This window comes from Watersipora subatra, chromosome 9 (assembly GCF_963576615.1).
Source record: "Watersipora subatra chromosome 9, tzWatSuba1.1, whole genome shotgun sequence".
Classification (NCBI taxonomy): Eukaryota; Metazoa; Bryozoa; class Gymnolaemata; order Cheilostomatida; family Watersiporidae; genus Watersipora; species Watersipora subatra.
Window position 1 is genome coordinate 23,668,910 of NC_088716.1, and position 17,419 is coordinate 23,686,328.

General features: G+C 33.5%; 1 protein-coding gene across 1 annotated transcript in view; it reads right to left on the reverse strand.

Annotated features, from left to right (window-relative positions):
- Window positions 1-7,263: 7,263 nt before the first annotated feature.
- The window catches only part of LOC137403701 (NFX1-type zinc finger-containing protein 1-like), a 65,680-nt gene continuing 55,524 nt past the window's right edge, over window positions 7,264-17,419 (reverse strand). The window contains exons 15-17 of the mRNA XM_068089714.1: window positions 15,677-16,064; window positions 10,179-10,376; window positions 7,264-7,677 (exon numbers count right to left, since the gene is read on the reverse strand). Coding sequence (XP_067945815.1) covers window positions 7,544-7,677; window positions 10,179-10,376; window positions 15,677-16,064 — 720 coding nt within the window. The 3' untranslated portion in view covers window positions 7,264-7,543. The remainder of the gene's footprint in view (window positions 7,678-10,178; window positions 10,377-15,676; window positions 16,065-17,419) is intronic.

The following is a 17,419-nucleotide window of genomic DNA, read 5'->3' on the forward strand; positions in this document are numbered from 1 at the left end:
AGGACCATAATCATGTGTCTGGTCTGTACCGAGGACCGGCTCATTCCAAATGTGATCGAAAAGTTAGAGTTTTGAATAAAATTGTGGCTGTATTTTACAATTTTAGAGGCTATGATTCTTATCTTCTAACCAAATTTTATAATGGAAATGCAGCTGTAGATGTCATATCCAATACGAGCGGCTTATCTCGATGATCATGAGCTTTTATCTAGCAAAGGTGTTTATCCGTACGAGTACATGTATATGAACTCTTTTGATAGATTTAAGGAAACATCTCTACCTCCCAAAAAAGATTTTAAATCTTCTCTCAACAGATACGCCGACGTTAAACAATCCGATTTTATACACGCTCAAAAATTATGGCAACAATTAAATATTAAAGATTTGGGTTAGTATCATGACTTGTATCAAAAAACTGATGTATTGTTGCTTACGGATGTGTTTGAAAGCTTTTGAAAGCTAGCATTGGACAATTTCAAACTCGATCCTTGCCATTACATTACATCGCTTTCTCTAAGCTGGGATGCTATGTTAAAAAGGACTGGCATTCGACTATAGCTATTAAATGATGTAGACATGCACAACTTTTTCGAGTCAGGTATTAGAGGAGGGGTATCAACTTGTGGATCTCTAAGATATGCCAAAGCTAATAATCCTTATCTTAAAGACTATGACCCAACGCTGTTAAACAGTTATATAATGTACGTAGATATGAACAACTTGTACGGATGGGCAATGTCTAAAAAGCTTCTTACTCATGGATTTCAATGGGTCAAGTCGCGAGAAAAAAATTGCTGATGATGACGGTTATGTCACTGAAGTAGATTTGGAGTATCCTACAGAATTACACGATAAACACAATGACTTTCCAGCGGCTCCCGAAACGATCATCCCTACAGAGTATTCCGATTATATGATGTCACTAGCTGAACAATATAAAATTCCAATGGGTGAAATTAAAAAGCTTATACCCAATCTAGCGAATAAAAAGAATACTGTGGTACATCACTAGGCTTCCAGAACTTATTTAGATATGGGTTTAAAAATAACAAAATTACATAAAATACTAAAGTTTAAAGAATCGGCATAGATGGAACCATATATTAAACTTAATGAAGACCTTAAAAAAGAAGCCAAGTCAAATTTGAAAAGGATTATTTTAAATTGATGAATAATTTGGTATTTGGTAAATCTATGGAAAATATTAGAAAGAGAATAGAGGCAAAGTTGGAGACTGATACTAAACAAAAAGAAAAGTGGATTAAAAACTCTCGGTTCAAATGCACCAAAGAGGTTATTGAAAAACTGTCATCGGTACTACTCAACAAAACTGTTGTAGTATTAGACAAACCCGTATACATTGGTCAGACAATCTTAGACATTTCAAAAACTCTAATGTACGATTATTTTTATAACAATATTTAAAAGCGATATCCAAAAGTGAGCCTGTTGTATACGGATACCGATAGTTTTGTAATAGACGTGCCAACTAAAAACTTTTATCAGGAACTAGACTTGACTGAATACGGTACGAGCAATTATCCGAGCGATCACCCTCAATATAATTTGAAAAATAAAAAAGAGATAGGTCTGCCAAAAAACGAGGAAGGTGGTAAACAAATTTCAGAGTTTGTAGCTTTAAGATCTACATGTAAGTCTTATTGTGTAAAGTATAGGATCAAGACATAAAAAAGCATAAAGGAGTAAAAAAGTATATCGTCAAAAATTAGAATTTTAATAAATATAAAGACTGCCTAGTTTCCGGAATACCTGGCAGTTTACCGGAATACCAGGTATTCCGGAATACTTCCGGAATACCTGGCAGTTCCTGTCGTATAACTTTAATACAACAAAAACTACATTCTATTGCTATCAAAATTATAGCGAAAAAGATTGTGTCAGCCTTTGATGATAAAAGAATGAAACTCTTTCAGTTTTGCTCTGTTTTCATATTTAGAAATAAGAACAGAAGATTCACCAGAACAGAGCACGGTTCAAAGGAACCCTAAACTAATATTTCAAAGGAAACTGCCGGTTCCCTTTAATCTCCACAAGGCAGTCTAGCAACAACACCAAGTGTTAAACTCCAATGAAATATATATATATAAGTATACACTCATGGCAGGCAATAAACCACATTCAAAGCCTGCAGAGGGTGTGCACATACAGCTCTGACAAAACAATCGAATCTTCTCCCTTTTATACTTTTACTTTCATTTTAGGCTCCGCCCCTGTTCCTTTGCTCTGCGTTCGGTTTCTCTTTCACAGTCTTCTCTGTTTCTTCTCAAAGCGTCCTAATGATGGACAAGCCTTTCTCCATGTCCTGAAGGTCTATGACCGTGGTTACCAAAAGGTCGATTGCTATAATAGCCCTAGTGACGATGCTCTGCAGTAACACTGTCAAACTATTTATTTTATCTAATTGACCAACTGTTGCCCTTTGTTATGATTCTTAGGTGGCATAATTTGAAAAAAAATTTGTTTGAAATAAACCTACTGCCAATAAAGCAATAATAATAACAAACTAGCCGGAATCATTGTTCAAATCTTTTTTAAATTTTAATAAAACTAATTTTTTGCACGGACGCATCTCTCAGGAATTTAGAAAAGCCGAACATTGTATTATATCAGTGCCCAGAAAGTTGCCATCTTTTACAATTTACCAAAGCTTTCCACCGACTGTCTGAGTTAAAATTATAAGGACTAGCTGATGAGCAAACAAATTGCACTTAGCTGTATGGCAATAAAGGCCTGTGCTGATTCTGAGTGGTATGAAGTTGTCTAGCCTAGTACTCAGGTTGAAATAAGGCATAAGTTCAAAGCAGTCTTGTGCCTGTACTTCTTTGAATTCAAATGCAAGAACCAATCTAAAAAGCTATTTAACTGTGTGGTCTTCTCGTGAGTAAATGAGCTTTTTGGCAACATTTCAAAAACAACTAGATGAATACTTGTTAAAAATAGCTTGCAAAAACAGCAAAGCTAACCAATGACACTTTCAGTCGATAAGTTGACAAGTGCTGACAGGTAAGCCTAGGAATGCAAACAGAGCAGTTTTTCTGTTAAGAAAAAAAATCTATATATAACATACAGAATGTATTTAGAGTTGAAAAAGGGGTAAAACAAGCAGTATGATAATGGTGTATCAAGAAGATGAAAACTTTATCAAAATATTTTCAAAGTTTTTAGTAGTATAGAGGGGCAGTTGGTGACCAAGCTTCAAGACCAACAGGTATTTTTGTGGGTGGGTACACAAACCACCATCCTAATCGATTAAAAATTAGTCTAGTCCATAAATCCTATTCTTTGTTGGAAGGGTAGTCAAAAAAACAGCACTAACTTTTAAGACGCTCAACAAAATAGTTGAAGGTCTACGAATGTACTAAGGGTGCGGATGGTAATAATGTGTTAGGAAGAGATAACTCCATCAAAATATTGTCAAAGTTGTTAGTAGTATGTCATTTTACTGATATTGCAACATTTAATTTTTGTAATTTCTAGCTGCAGGGAAAAACTTTTTATGAGAGTGTGACCATAAAAAATCAAGCTATAAAAATTTCCATGCAATAAATTAACTTTCAAATTTAAGTTCATGTTAGTATATTGCAGTTGAAGACTTAATGTGAATAGTTTGTAATAAAACATAACTCCTCAGGCAAATACTATATATTTTTAAATGCAGTTTTGTTTGATTATTTAGTAGAACACAGAATGACTTTCATCTACTCAAGGGCAGCTGTAGTGTACAGTAGTGGTCAGCAGTTTGGACTTCCAAGCAGTAGTTCAGTAGTTCGAGCCTTGTTGCAGGTTATCAAAAAGGGTATAAAGTCGTAAATTGCTCCTGTGTTGAGTACAGGAATACAAAAAGATAACCCTGATAGAAAACCTGAGACAGGCAACAGGAAACCACCACAGTACCCTTTCACAAAAACTCGTAAAATTTCTAATCCAAGCAATTGGAGATGATGTCTAGCGGAAGATGTTATCCACGAGCATTTTTAGACACTGGTAATATAGTGCGCTATGTGAGACTGCCAGATGTAATAACTACATCTATAACTATTCTGCAACACCATTAGGTAGTGATTGGTGCAGTTGTCAGAGTATCGGTCTACTTTGCTGAAAGTTGTGAGTTCAAATCCCGTCCAATGCAGTCTTTTTTCCAACCTCCCACCGTGGCTTCAAACAGAGATGGCTCTTATTATAGTAAAAGCTAGTACATTTACCGTGCTAGTCTACTGTGCTGTGAAGGTCAATAAAGTGTAGAGACTAAACAAGTATTCTCAATAAGTAAAGGTGAAAGGACAAAGCAAGCAGCAACATGCTGAGCAACTACGGCACAAGTTGTGGGTTCGATATTCGTAAAATGTAACAGTTTTTCCAACCTTCAACAGTGACTTCAAAGATACAGGCAGCCGAACATGGAGTCACGGGACAGAGAGATGGACACAGCTCCTATTATCGTAAAGATTAAAAAGATTAATATTTAAACATAAATTAGAGATTAAGTTGTCAATCAAATCATATATTTTTTAAACAATGAAGTTATTGCAAGTATGCCGTAAATTTTTTATTATTTATATGTACATATATTTTTGTTGGTTGTGGAAGATCGTCAATAAATGAGTGAAGAGCAGACAACTCCCAAGTTCATTTTATTGTTTCCATAGCATACCAGGTGGCTGCTAAAAATAATACGAAGTAATATGGAAAGATATTTGTGGCGTAACTAAAATATCTAGCTACAGTAATAATAATATGATATAGAACGTGAGATGATACATCTATGAATAAGGGTCTTAAAGATTGCAAGCTAGGAGTTACTACGCAAACTAGTTCTTCATGTCAATATAAAAAATAAATAAATAAATGAATACATGTAATTAAAAAATCAATTTGTGCAATTTTGTCATGTTCAGAGTTACTATTTCAAAAATCATACTACTGATTAAGTTTGCTCAAATTAGGGTCGATTTTTTTACTATTTCCACAGAAAAGCTTAACTTTTTTTACAGAATAGTAATTTAGCATACAAGGTAGTTTGAAGATCTCATGCTTACTATTTAAAATAATTTTAGTAAGCGAAAAATACTTTTTTAAAAAGTCAGTGTAAATTTTACTGGCTTTGGATTTATTGCTATTTGTTGGAGTTGTCTATACAATCATAACTTGTTGACTAATATGTCGGGTATGGCATGTCAGCAGGTTGTAGCATAGAGTTATCTTTTCCTTGAGTGATAACAGTGCCTTCAACAACACGAGCGTTTCCGGTGACAACAAGGAGCGTTTAGGCCACGCCCCTTTTTTGTGCTGGTCAATCGGAGTGATTGACTAGATCAATAGAAATTATAAAATTTATAAATCTTTTATTGTATAAATTTTTTACATATGATAAATTTATTATCTTTAAATAAAATACAGATTTTTAGAACTTAACTCCTTGTCTTAACAAGTTAACGTTACTTTGTTGCTGCCAGAAACAATTAAATAATATTACGTCAACTAACAAAACATGAACGAATGCAAACACTCAAAAGATCGAAAGCTGTGCAGATTTTTATATACAATGTAGTTAAGTCTCCATACCGTGATAGGGTAGTTAAACTTCCCCATGTGGCGCTGCAATGCTCATGGCTCTGGCTTAATGGCTCTCATTCTCATTCAGGGTCCCTGCTTGGATGCGCCTTGTTTGTGCCACGGAAATGGTTTTAGCAACCAACAGTGTCGCGCTTGCGTGTGAGCAAAGGTCTTTATTGGTGCTCCATATGCAGACATATGCCTTGACATAAGGCATTGCACAACCATCACGCTACTATACTTCCCTATGAAAACATGATCTACCTGTTGGCCCAGTGTAGCACTTCAACACTGGCATACTCAGTGCAACCGGGTGTCACTATGCTACCACTTGCATAGAAACTTAGCATCTGTCAACAAGTCTCTGTACCAAAATGGCTCTGATGGCATTCTGTTGCCAGTGGTCTTTACTTTATATACAGTGTTTGTAGACTTACTTGTACTGGCATGACCTATATGAAAATTTTGACACAAAACAAGTAAATACAGAACCATAAGATGATTATCTAGACAGTATTTTTTACCAACATACAATGTGTAAAACAACACATAACGTAAAAACTTGAACAATAATTTATTATTCTTAATGTTTGCTTTGGTCAACAGAAACTCATGTGAGCATTAGGAAGGGTATCAATAGCCTTAGCCGATCTCTATATGAATGTATTTACGCAAGAATAAATATAATTATGTTTTAATAAGTCTTTATTACTGTATGATAGGAACTGTGTCTACTCATCTGTCTGAAGCTTTATGTAAAAATTTTGCCTTTAATGGGATTTGAACTTTCAACTTGATAGACAGCCACTATACCACCTGGGTCAATCACTACCTTGCCATATGTTGGAATTATTACGCACTTAGTTATTACACTAGACAATCTTTGCCGGCGCATTAGAATGGTCTGCCAAGATACTATTAACAATAACGGCAATAGACAATTCAACTTGCAGCAGACACAAAATGCCATAACCAAATGTTCAACTACCTGCTGAAACGAGATAAGACAACCCTTTAGCAATAGCTTTTAGCATTAGCTCTAATAGGTAAGTTGACTTAGAATCTATGGCTCTACTTCATAAGAATTGGCTGCTTGTTAAAAGCAAATTTTTAACTTTACAAGGTTACAAGCAGAGAGTGACAGATAGTTCGTTGATGAGCTCTGAAATGCATACCAACTGTTTTCAGTAGGGACAACTACTGACACTGACCAACACTGACATCAGTGACTTATCGACTGCTATGAATAACAAATAATACTAGTAATATGATAATAACTATATTGTGAAATAACAGCAAAATAGTGATAGTAGTAATGATGATAGTAATAACAATAGAAATAATGAAGACAGATTAGTAATAGTATTATTAATTGCAATAGTGATAGCAATACTATTAGTAATATTATTACTATTTGTCTTGAGTTATAGCACGGCTCCCGCTAGATATTAAATTGTTATCTGTTCAGAGCTACCTAATTTAGACATCGCTTTTTCATTACTATTATTATTACTAATAATATTATAATAATAACTGTAAAAACAATAGCAAGAATATCATTAAAAGAGTGAATCTGCAAGAGCAATTGAATTGAATACTGGTTTATTTAGTAAGTAGAGCGTACAAGAAGAAGCTCTGTTTATATTAACTGCACACATGCCAGTCACTGACTCTTTATGAATATAGAATAAGAAAATCTAGCATCTGATTGGATTTAAGTAGGACAGGTATTTAGTTTATACAGTAATATATCAACAATAAATATGGTGGTGTAGAAACTCAAAGCTTGTGCTAAAAGTTTTGGAAATCTAGTGTGAGCTCAGCTATATTTCCATTTGACAGCTAGAACAATTAACTTGACTCTGTTTTTGCAGTTACAGCCTATTATAGGACTGCGAAGCTATGAAGTCACCTTTCTAACTATATAGATGTAAAGAAGGCAAAATCTTATTACAAATATTTGGAAGATTCAGTCAGAGTATACATGGAACCAGTCAGGCTCATCATCAGTGTCCGCAGAATAGTCTGGCTCCTCAAATTCCGCCTTGCGAGCTCTCGCATTGTGCGGTATCTTACGTCTGTTTGATCGAGAGCCATTAGGGGCTAGATAGAAAATAGAAACCACACAAACCTGTTAATTTGTCTGTCACCCACCTCCACATAGATGACTGCCTGCTGCACTTACAAGTCAAGTTTGTATTTGGAAAGCGATTGAGAGTAAAAGGCCCTTCCTGCCTTCTCTAGGAATCGAACCTCAACCTGTTATCAACAGGTCTGGTGCTCAAGGCTACTAGGTCACATATGCGCCCAACATACAAGCTAATAGAGGGCTTAGTACAACCAGTCATATTGGAGTTGTCATCCCATGAAAAGAATTGTCTCATTACTCTCCAAAATTATGTTCAAAGTCTTCACCATCATAAGAACTGTGCCTGTTTTTCTGCCAGAAGCCACACTTTTAGTTTAGAAAAAAATTTTGTTTTCAACAGGTTTCAACTTTTAGCTTGCTAGATCTGCGCCAATCAACCGCCTCGCTGCTTGTCAGAATAATTGAGCAGCCTCGTACAATAATTGTTTTTTGTAATAATTGTACAGACCTGACGATCTCTGATGACACACAAGACTGCTTTGGTACTTGGTGGTCATACAATCTCCGCTATAATAGTAACAACGTCTACCCGTCTGTGCAGAGCCACAGTTAAAGATCAAAGAAAAATATTGCACCATACGGGTTTTGAACTCATTGAAATAATAGTGTAATAATGAGTCGTTTATCACTGACTTTCAACACATCAGTAGGCAGTAACAATTTAGGTTTGGTTTTCAAAATACTGTATTGTGTCCTGCCAAATGCTAGTGCTTTAATTAGTGTTGTTAGAATTGAAAAACTGAATACAGGATGATGGCCATTGCATCATGTCCTTCTGCTTAGAGCAAAGATGAAACACCTCTGGTTATACGGTCGGGAAAGAACTCTACACTCTCAAGCTAACAGTGCTAAGAGCCATGTCTATTCTATTGGAAACAAATATAAGGGAACATTTAAGAAAACAAGTACAATTTTGACTATCTTTATATTGTCATTACCACTGATTTTGCTAAATTCTTTCATACTGATGTTAAAATTATTCAATCATATGAAATTTAAAAAGTGAATTTATCAAAATATTTTTGATACTTTCAAGTTTAAAGTTTTTAGCACACGTGTAATAATGTATTTTCTAGATATCGCTAAATTTATCTGAGCAATATCATAACATTGAGTTGAGTAATAAAAATTTCAAAAATAAATACATTTATAAATATTTTATAACATATACTAATAAATTTATACAATATTTGTGTTGATTTTCAAATTCAATTCAGTTTATTTTTCTTTATTTTATCATAATTAATTTATATATTTATAATTTATATACATGATATATGAATCTTAGCGCCTGTCATTTGTGTGTCCAGTAATAACACTTTAAAAATGTGATTGCGTCAAAAATGTTGATCAAATGAAATTAAACCGATTTTAATGTTACGTAGCTGAACACGGTGTTCTTCTGTTAACACTTTCATGCAACCTCAATCGTTGAAGTATTGTCATAAATAAACTTTATGCATTAGTAAAACTGTGTCTCTTGTCCTTACGCGTCTATTTCATCATCATTTTAATGCTCTCAATTAAAGCACTGATATCTCAAAACCTACCGTAAAAATCAGTTTAATTTTTTTAATTTAGCTCGAAAGAGTGCATATCATCCTTTGATAAACATGACGAGCCTGTCGGTCACTGCCCTGCCTGTAATAGTCGAAAAATGCTGCAGAAATTGTTTGCGTCATTGGGCGGGAAATATGGGTCACTTGATCAGATTATGACTAGATGATTATAGCTGGAAGCTGAAACAAAACTGTAAAGTAGCGAGCATCTATATTTGATAAGGGTAGAACCTTCCGGTAGAACCATTCCGGCAGAACCCGAAGTGTTTGTCATAAACTAGTGCTACGAGACATTTTATATTGAGCCTTTTATTGGCCTTTCATTTCATGTGATAGCATCACGTGTCAAACCAATAACCACGTCGAGTTGAATATGTCATTAAAATAAGGGATTCCAACCTATAGCTGTTTTTGTGATGGCTATGATTAACTGTTCATTCTCGAGCTTCTAAGAACTTGTAATCACATTTCTACACATTTTGAACTTGCAACACCGAGTAAAACATGGTGAATCTTTTGATACCAAATAACTGTGTTGTGAATTTTGTTTCAAGTCAACCTTTAAGTTACTAGCTAGCTTAAATTACCAGCTTGAGTTACTCAAATTCATTGGGTGAAGAAACTTAGCCAATGGCAACTAAATTTAGCAACTAATGCTAAATCTTCGGTGCAAAAACTTTTTTATTCCTCGTGGAATGGCAGGCATTCATCCAGTTAATTATAAATTGATTTATTTAAAAATATCTAATTATTTAAATATGTGTTTTACAAACAAATTTATACAAGATTTTTAAACATAAATGTGCATTCAGCCCTCTGGTACATCTGGTGAGTCATGAATGCTTACACTGTGTTAGAAGTTTTACAATATTTTCCATACAGGAAGTTGTGATTACCTGGTTTTTTTCGTGCCGGGACATTCTCTCCAAGTCGTATCTGATTCAGTTGTTCAGTCATGCCCCTTAGTGTCTCTTTAAACTCTTCCTTTCGCTGATGCACTGTCATCCATGGTGGTCGCTTTGGAGGAGTTGGTGGATTTCTCAGTAGTTGATCTTTGGCAGTTAGCTTTTTTGGCTTAACTTGTTTAGATGAAGCTGAAAAAGATATAACTCAAGTTCCTAAAGTTAGCTATCATTGATCAACAATTTGCGTTAGGATTACAGCATGTCGTAGAATTACTGAAGATGTGTTTTAAAAGATGAACTTTCTGTTTTTAAAGATGAGCTTGCGCTAAAGTTTTGTAGATTTTATCAGGAAATATCTGTATTTTTCTATCATCTGCGATTGTTTTTAATGCTTGAGGTGATCCGATGTTCCAAGATTAAAATAGAAAAACTTGATTGCGGTTTAAAAGCTAAGAAGAAAAATATTAACCAAAATGACATCACTAGTTGTTATCTATAGTTGATATCGGCTATTGTGTTCAAGTTGCAGCATTACGTCTCTATTCTGTTAATCTCTTTACGGCTATAGACATCATTATCACACTTTATATTAAGTTTAATGACAATAAAGTTTTGTTGACTCTAATCATGAGACATCCTAGCAGTCAGACCACCTCAAACATCAACAGCAAACAATTGCAAATAATAAAAATACCGATACTTTCTGATAAAAGGTTGAGATGCTTGAAAGTAAAGAAATCAATTATTCTATTATTGAAAAGCTAAAAGCTATGTTTTTATCATTCATTAAAGCTTTTTGATACTTATGCTTTTTCTAAGCTATGAAGCTAAAAAAATGTTATATAAATGAAATCATATTTGGTAATCATCAGTCTAATCTCAAGTTACGAATAAACTACTGCCGTTATTCAAACACTTGAAGGACTCAATATTTCAAACCTTTAAAATAACCACATTATAAACTTCAAGTTATTGAAAAGCATAACATAAAACTACTGCAGTTTAGTGCCAGTTCCTCTTTAACACAGAGTATTACAATATTTTTACGTTTGCACAAACATACGTATTAGTAGCTAAAGAAGCTATTGAACATACTCAATAAAAACTGTTCAGATTATCTTTGTGCAAAAGTGATAGAGCCACAAGCATAACTTAGCTTAATTTCTCAAACACTGATGAACAGACTATTTTCTGCTAATGACTACAAATATTGAATGGAAACTATAGTAACACACTCTAACTCATTTGCCTAAATATGAAAGTGAATTTAAAAATAATTTTTCCAGAAGTTGTGTGATGTATAAGTTGAACAGTTTTAATAATTAACAAGAATAACATAATTGATCTTTAATTGGTCTAATACTGTTAGATTGATCTTTAATTGGTCTAATACTGTTAGATTGATCTTTAATTGGTCTGATACTGTTAGATTGATCTTTAATTGGTCTAATACTGTTAGATTGATCTTTAATTGGTCTAATACTGTTAGATTGATTTTTGATTGGTCTAATACTGTTAGATTGATCTTTAATTGGTCTAATATTGTTAGATTGATCTTTAATTGGTCTAATACTGTTAGATTGATCTTTAATTGGTCTAATACTGTTAGATTACTCTTTAATTGGTCTAATACTGTTAGATTGATCTTTAATTGGTCTAATACTGTTAGATTGATCTTTAATTGGTCTAATACTGTTAGATTAATCTTTAATTGGTCTAATACTGCTAGATTGATCTTTAATTGGTCTAATACTGTTAGATTAATCTTTAATTGGTCTAATACTGTTAGATTGATCTTTAATTGGTCTAATACTGTTAGATTGATTTTTAATTGGTCTAATACTGATAGATTGATCTTTAATTGGTCTAATACTGTTAGATTGATCTTTAATTGATCTAATACTGTTAGATTGATCTTTAATTGGTCTAATACTGATAGATTGATCTTTAATTGGTCTGATACTGTTAGATTGATCTTTAATTGGTCTAATACTGTTAGATTGATCTTTAATTGGTCTAATATTGTTAGATTGATTTTTAATTGGTCTAATACTGTTAGATTGATCTTTAATTGGTCTAATACTGTTAGATTGATCTTTAATTGGTCTAATACTGTTAGTTTGATCTTTAATTTGTCTAATACTGTTAGATTAATCTTTAATTGGTCTAATACTGTTAGATTGATTTTTTAATTGGTCTTATACTGTTAGATTGATTTTTAATTGGTCTAATACTGTTAGATTGATCTTTAATTGGTCTAATACTGTTAGATTGATCTTTAATTGGTCTAATACTGTTAGATTGGTCTTTAATTGGTCTAATACTGTTAGATTGATCTTTAATTGGTCTAATACTGTTAGATTGATTTTTTAATTGGTCTAATACTGTTAGATCGATTTTTAATTGGTCTAATACTGTTAGATTACTCTTTAATTGGTCTAATACTGTTAGATTGATCTTTAATTGGTCTAATACTGTTAGATTGATCTTTAATTGGTCTAATACTGTTAGATTGGTCTTTAATTGGTCTAATACTGTTAGATTGGTCTTTAATTGGTCTAATACTGTTAGATTAATCTTTAATTGGTCTAATACTGTTAGATTGATTTTCAATTGGTCTAATACTGTTTGATTGATCTTTAATTGGTCTAATACTGTTAGATTGATTTTTTAATTGGTCTAATACTGTTAGATTGATCTTTAATTGGTCTAATACTGTTAGATTAATCTTTAATTGGTCTAATACTGTTAGATTGATCTTTAATTGGTCTAATACTGTTAGATTGATCTTTAATTGGTCTAATACTGTTAGATTGATTTTTAATTGGTCTAATACTGTTAGATTGGAATGAAAAATACTTGGAACTGTCAGCAAGTAAGTTTGATACCAATTTTTGCACAGCTCTTACATGTTTGCAGTAAACTTTATACAGATAACAGCTGTAATGGATTTACCCAGATACAGTATTTCAATACACTGTATGTACAGCATGATATGAACTACTGTATGAACTACTGTATGAACTACTGTATGAACTACTTATGCCTTTCATGAATTAATTTGAAATAATTTGTCTTCAATTTAATGAAATAGAACTTGATCGCGATTCTCACTTACATAGCGCTTGCTAAAGACAGTTTTAGCGGAAAATATTTTCATTCGCAAATAAAGTAGTTTATTCTAAAGAGAGATAACAGAGAGATTACAACAAATACTCTGTTGTAGTTCTTCAACCGACCGGTTTAATATTGATATCTGTTCTGTGACATCGGAGATAAACACCAGTACATGCTGTTTGGCAACAGCCAATTTACCTAGTCAAACTTTGACCTCTTTAGTCAAACTTTGACCTCTGCTACCCAACAAATGAGTACACATAATCTGCTTATAAATCGGCATAACTTGAATAAAAGCATTTGCTTTGAGCTCATGCTAACCTGTGTTTCAGACAAGAAAAATATTTTTGGAATTATCTGCAGTCAACCTTTTACATTAGTATTATTGACCTCTCTATCTTTTGTATCACAGTTGTGCTTGTGGTATACTTAAGATCCTAGGGCTATATGTTTAGGGTACATGCGACTAGTTTAGATTCCCATCGCATACCCCCCACAATTGCACAAATATTATGGTAACCTTAGCCTTGACTAACACGATAACTGAGTTGGGTCGGGTTTGGTGACAGTGACGAGCCGTCATTGAAACCACCCAGCGATCTCTATGAATATTCTTTTTTAAGCTACTATAAATGAATGCTTGTTTTGTCCCATTGTTGAATGGAAAAGCATAAATTTTAATGATGACATATTTATCTATATTTTATAACGCACATACATAAACATGCATAAATTAATAAACTGTTTATATTTATTTTGTTCAAGTGAAACTTTCTTTATTTTATCATAACTACTACATAAATTGCTGATTAATTATAAATTTAAAGATAAATATGTTTATACATACTCTATATTATAAATTAATTGTTTATCTTCAAGTTTATTATATCTAATTTCTGTTTTTTTTATAATTAGTTTATAAATTTATAATTAAATTAATAAACTGTTTATACTTATTTTTTATTTTGTTCAAATGAAACTTTCTTCATATTATCATAACAGCTACATAAATTGCTGATTAATTATAAATTTAATGATATATATGTTTATATATACTCTATATTATAAATTAGTTGTTTATTTTCAAGTTTATTATATTTAATTTCTGTTTTTTTATAATTAGTTTATATATTTATAATTATCAGTTATATAATTATAAATTTAATTGCATGTTATTTATCAATATTAATCTCTTTCAAAATAAGTAGTAGAATATCTTACCTACATCTTTAAAAGTAATTCAGTCTATGCTAACATATTTTTTTAGATCTTTGATAGAGTTATAACTGTGGTAGTCCCCAGGGCTGATACTCTGAAACAAACACCCACCTGGATAGGCCCAGACTTGGATATTGTACCCCCAATCACCTGGTTGGTCAATTTGAATTTGGATATTGTACCCCCAATCACCTGGTTGGCCAATTTGAAATACACCCCCTAAACACTGGGAGTTCCCTAGAGGGCACCCAGGTTTCACGCCCCACTAAACATCCAATATGATTCATGCATTAATAAGGCAGAAAAAAGCTACAAACAAAATTCCCAATTTTATTTAAATACGTTTTTATTTCGGATTTTTCGTTTGTTTAGTATTGCAAAAACAATCATTTTTTTCTTCTGCGAATGCATTATTTTTTTGTTGCTAACAGAGGCCAATATATTTTAATTTACTATTGGTAAAAAAATTAAACAAAAAAGGCAATTAGCTAACCATAAATCTATTTATAAAAACCGTTCGTGTGGCGGCATAATAGTCGCTCTGCCCACTAACGTCAGTAATCGCAAAACGGCAAAATGTCGCTATGCCTGCAAAAGGGTTAATAAAACTTATTCCAAGCATCAACCATCAGAATATCATTTTCATTTACAAAGGAAAACAGAATGAATAACAATGAAATAAGTTTATCATCCATTCTGAGTATATTGCTAAAGGGTTGCTAAGATAATGCAGTGTCGACTGTCTCTTTTACCTTCCTTTCCCGTCAGCAAGCAAGCAACAGCAATCTGCATTAAAATTAAAACTGGATTTTCGGTGCAATTTCTTGGTATTACTTTGACTGAATAAAACCTTAATGATCATGGGCCCTTTTACTGGCTTGGCTGTGGAAACCCCCCTAAAGTAGCAAATTCACTGACAGTGCCCCATGGTCTGAAAACCCCCCCTAAAACGTGATTTTGGGCCGAACCTAATGGGCCTTTTAGGAGGGAGTATCAGCCCTGGGTGGTAGTCATGTACTACTGAGAATGATATGGAGATGACAACTCCAAGAGTAGATAGCTCCAATGCGCATGTTAGACCAAACAAATGCCTATGAAATGCTCTACTTCACAATATATTGTTTGTTCTGAGTACCCATTTAATCGAAGCTCACCAGTTGAACGACTAAGGGACTGCCGATTAGTCTGGTCTGAGAATTTGCTGGTTTGGTCATTATGTCTCTGACGCCCCCCAACACCTGAATCCGATTGTTGTGACTGAGTATCGTGTGAAGGATAAACAAAGAGTTTCGCTGCAAGGGAATTTTCGAGCTCTGTCTTTGCAGACCGCTTCTGATCTGACGGTTTGTTGTTGGTTGCCTCATTCTCCGTCTCTAGCTCAATCTTGTCATCCAACTGTACTGTATGGCTCCCTGGAGTAACTGGTCGAATTCTGGACATATATCTGTGTGTGTTCAACAGAGGCATTCCACAGCTCAAGAAAGGACAGAAAATCAAAGTCTCTGGATCCGCTCCGAACACCAAGTTATGCATGTACTCAGCCTACCAAAAGATACATACATATAGCAATATCAATATTCGGTTTATTTACAATAAGAGAAGATACTTTTGGTGACCTGAGTTGGTTATTTTCGTCACAGAAGAAATTTATGTCAACAGCTTCCACACGAATTTGACAGTTAAAATTTGAATGGCTTTGGCTACTACAGTCATACTTCGACTTACGAGCTTAATGCGTTCCGAGACTGAGCTCGTATGTCAATTTACTCGCATGTTGGTGCAATTTATTTATATATAGAACAATTAAATATATATTAATTGGTTTCTATACTCTAAAAAATGCAAATAAAACACTCAAAACAAAATATTGTAACAGAAAAAGCATGTTGGTTATTGTCCTAACTTACCACATGCTTTCAAAAAGCAACAAATAAAAAACAATGCAAGGAAATCTGATTAATTAAAATGTAAATTTAAATACATACAGTAGCAGCAAACGCTAGCATTTGCCAGGGAGGGAGATATAAGTTTTATTCTGCATTACAACAGTTGAATTTGATACATTTGGATTTTATCAAAGTCTTAAAAAACAAACTTAAAAGCAAACCTAAAAGCAAACTTTCATTTTTCGTAATTAAAATTTCTTCGGCATTCATAGTTGGAAGTTTCTCGCTGGTTAGCTAATTTTTCCTTTGTTTTTGCTTTCATGACTAGCCGGCCGTTTTAAGATAAACCTATCTAAGGACGTTTGCCTTTGTCGCTCTTTCAACGTGTTGCGAATAGGACGAACACTGGTGTCGTCACAAAGGGTTAAAGCACGACCACTAGCCAACTTGTCCGAAAGTCTATTTTTATAATTTTTATAGATAGCACCGGCCTTTTCACATAGGCCTTTTTGCCTTTATTGAAACATCGTTTCAGTTACGCTGTCACCGGCCAATTGTTTATCTTTTATCCAATGCCTGAGCAGTCTCTCCATCAGCGGTCGTGAAGATCGCTGCGTCGTTTAGAAACGCATTATGGTTAGTCCTTTTGCAAACTAAATGCCCTGAATATAACCCTTCAGTTTGATAATTGTAGATGTATTTCTGTCATATTGCTGAGCTAGATTAATCACGCATACACATTTCGCATATTTTACAATAATTTTCCGTTTAATATCAACTGTTATCATTTGCTTTTTCTTTCCATTATCTTTCATTTTACTGGCAAACTTTCGGTCTACGCACCGTACTTTCTTTTAATTCACATAATTCTGCACTGAAAATTGCGCACAGAAAACACGGTACAAAAGTATAACCTGAGTAGATGAAAAATACAGAGTGATGCTGTTCTCATAAAACACTTCCGGCATACTTTGCAACTGACTCACGTGCTCGTATCTCAAACATTGCTCG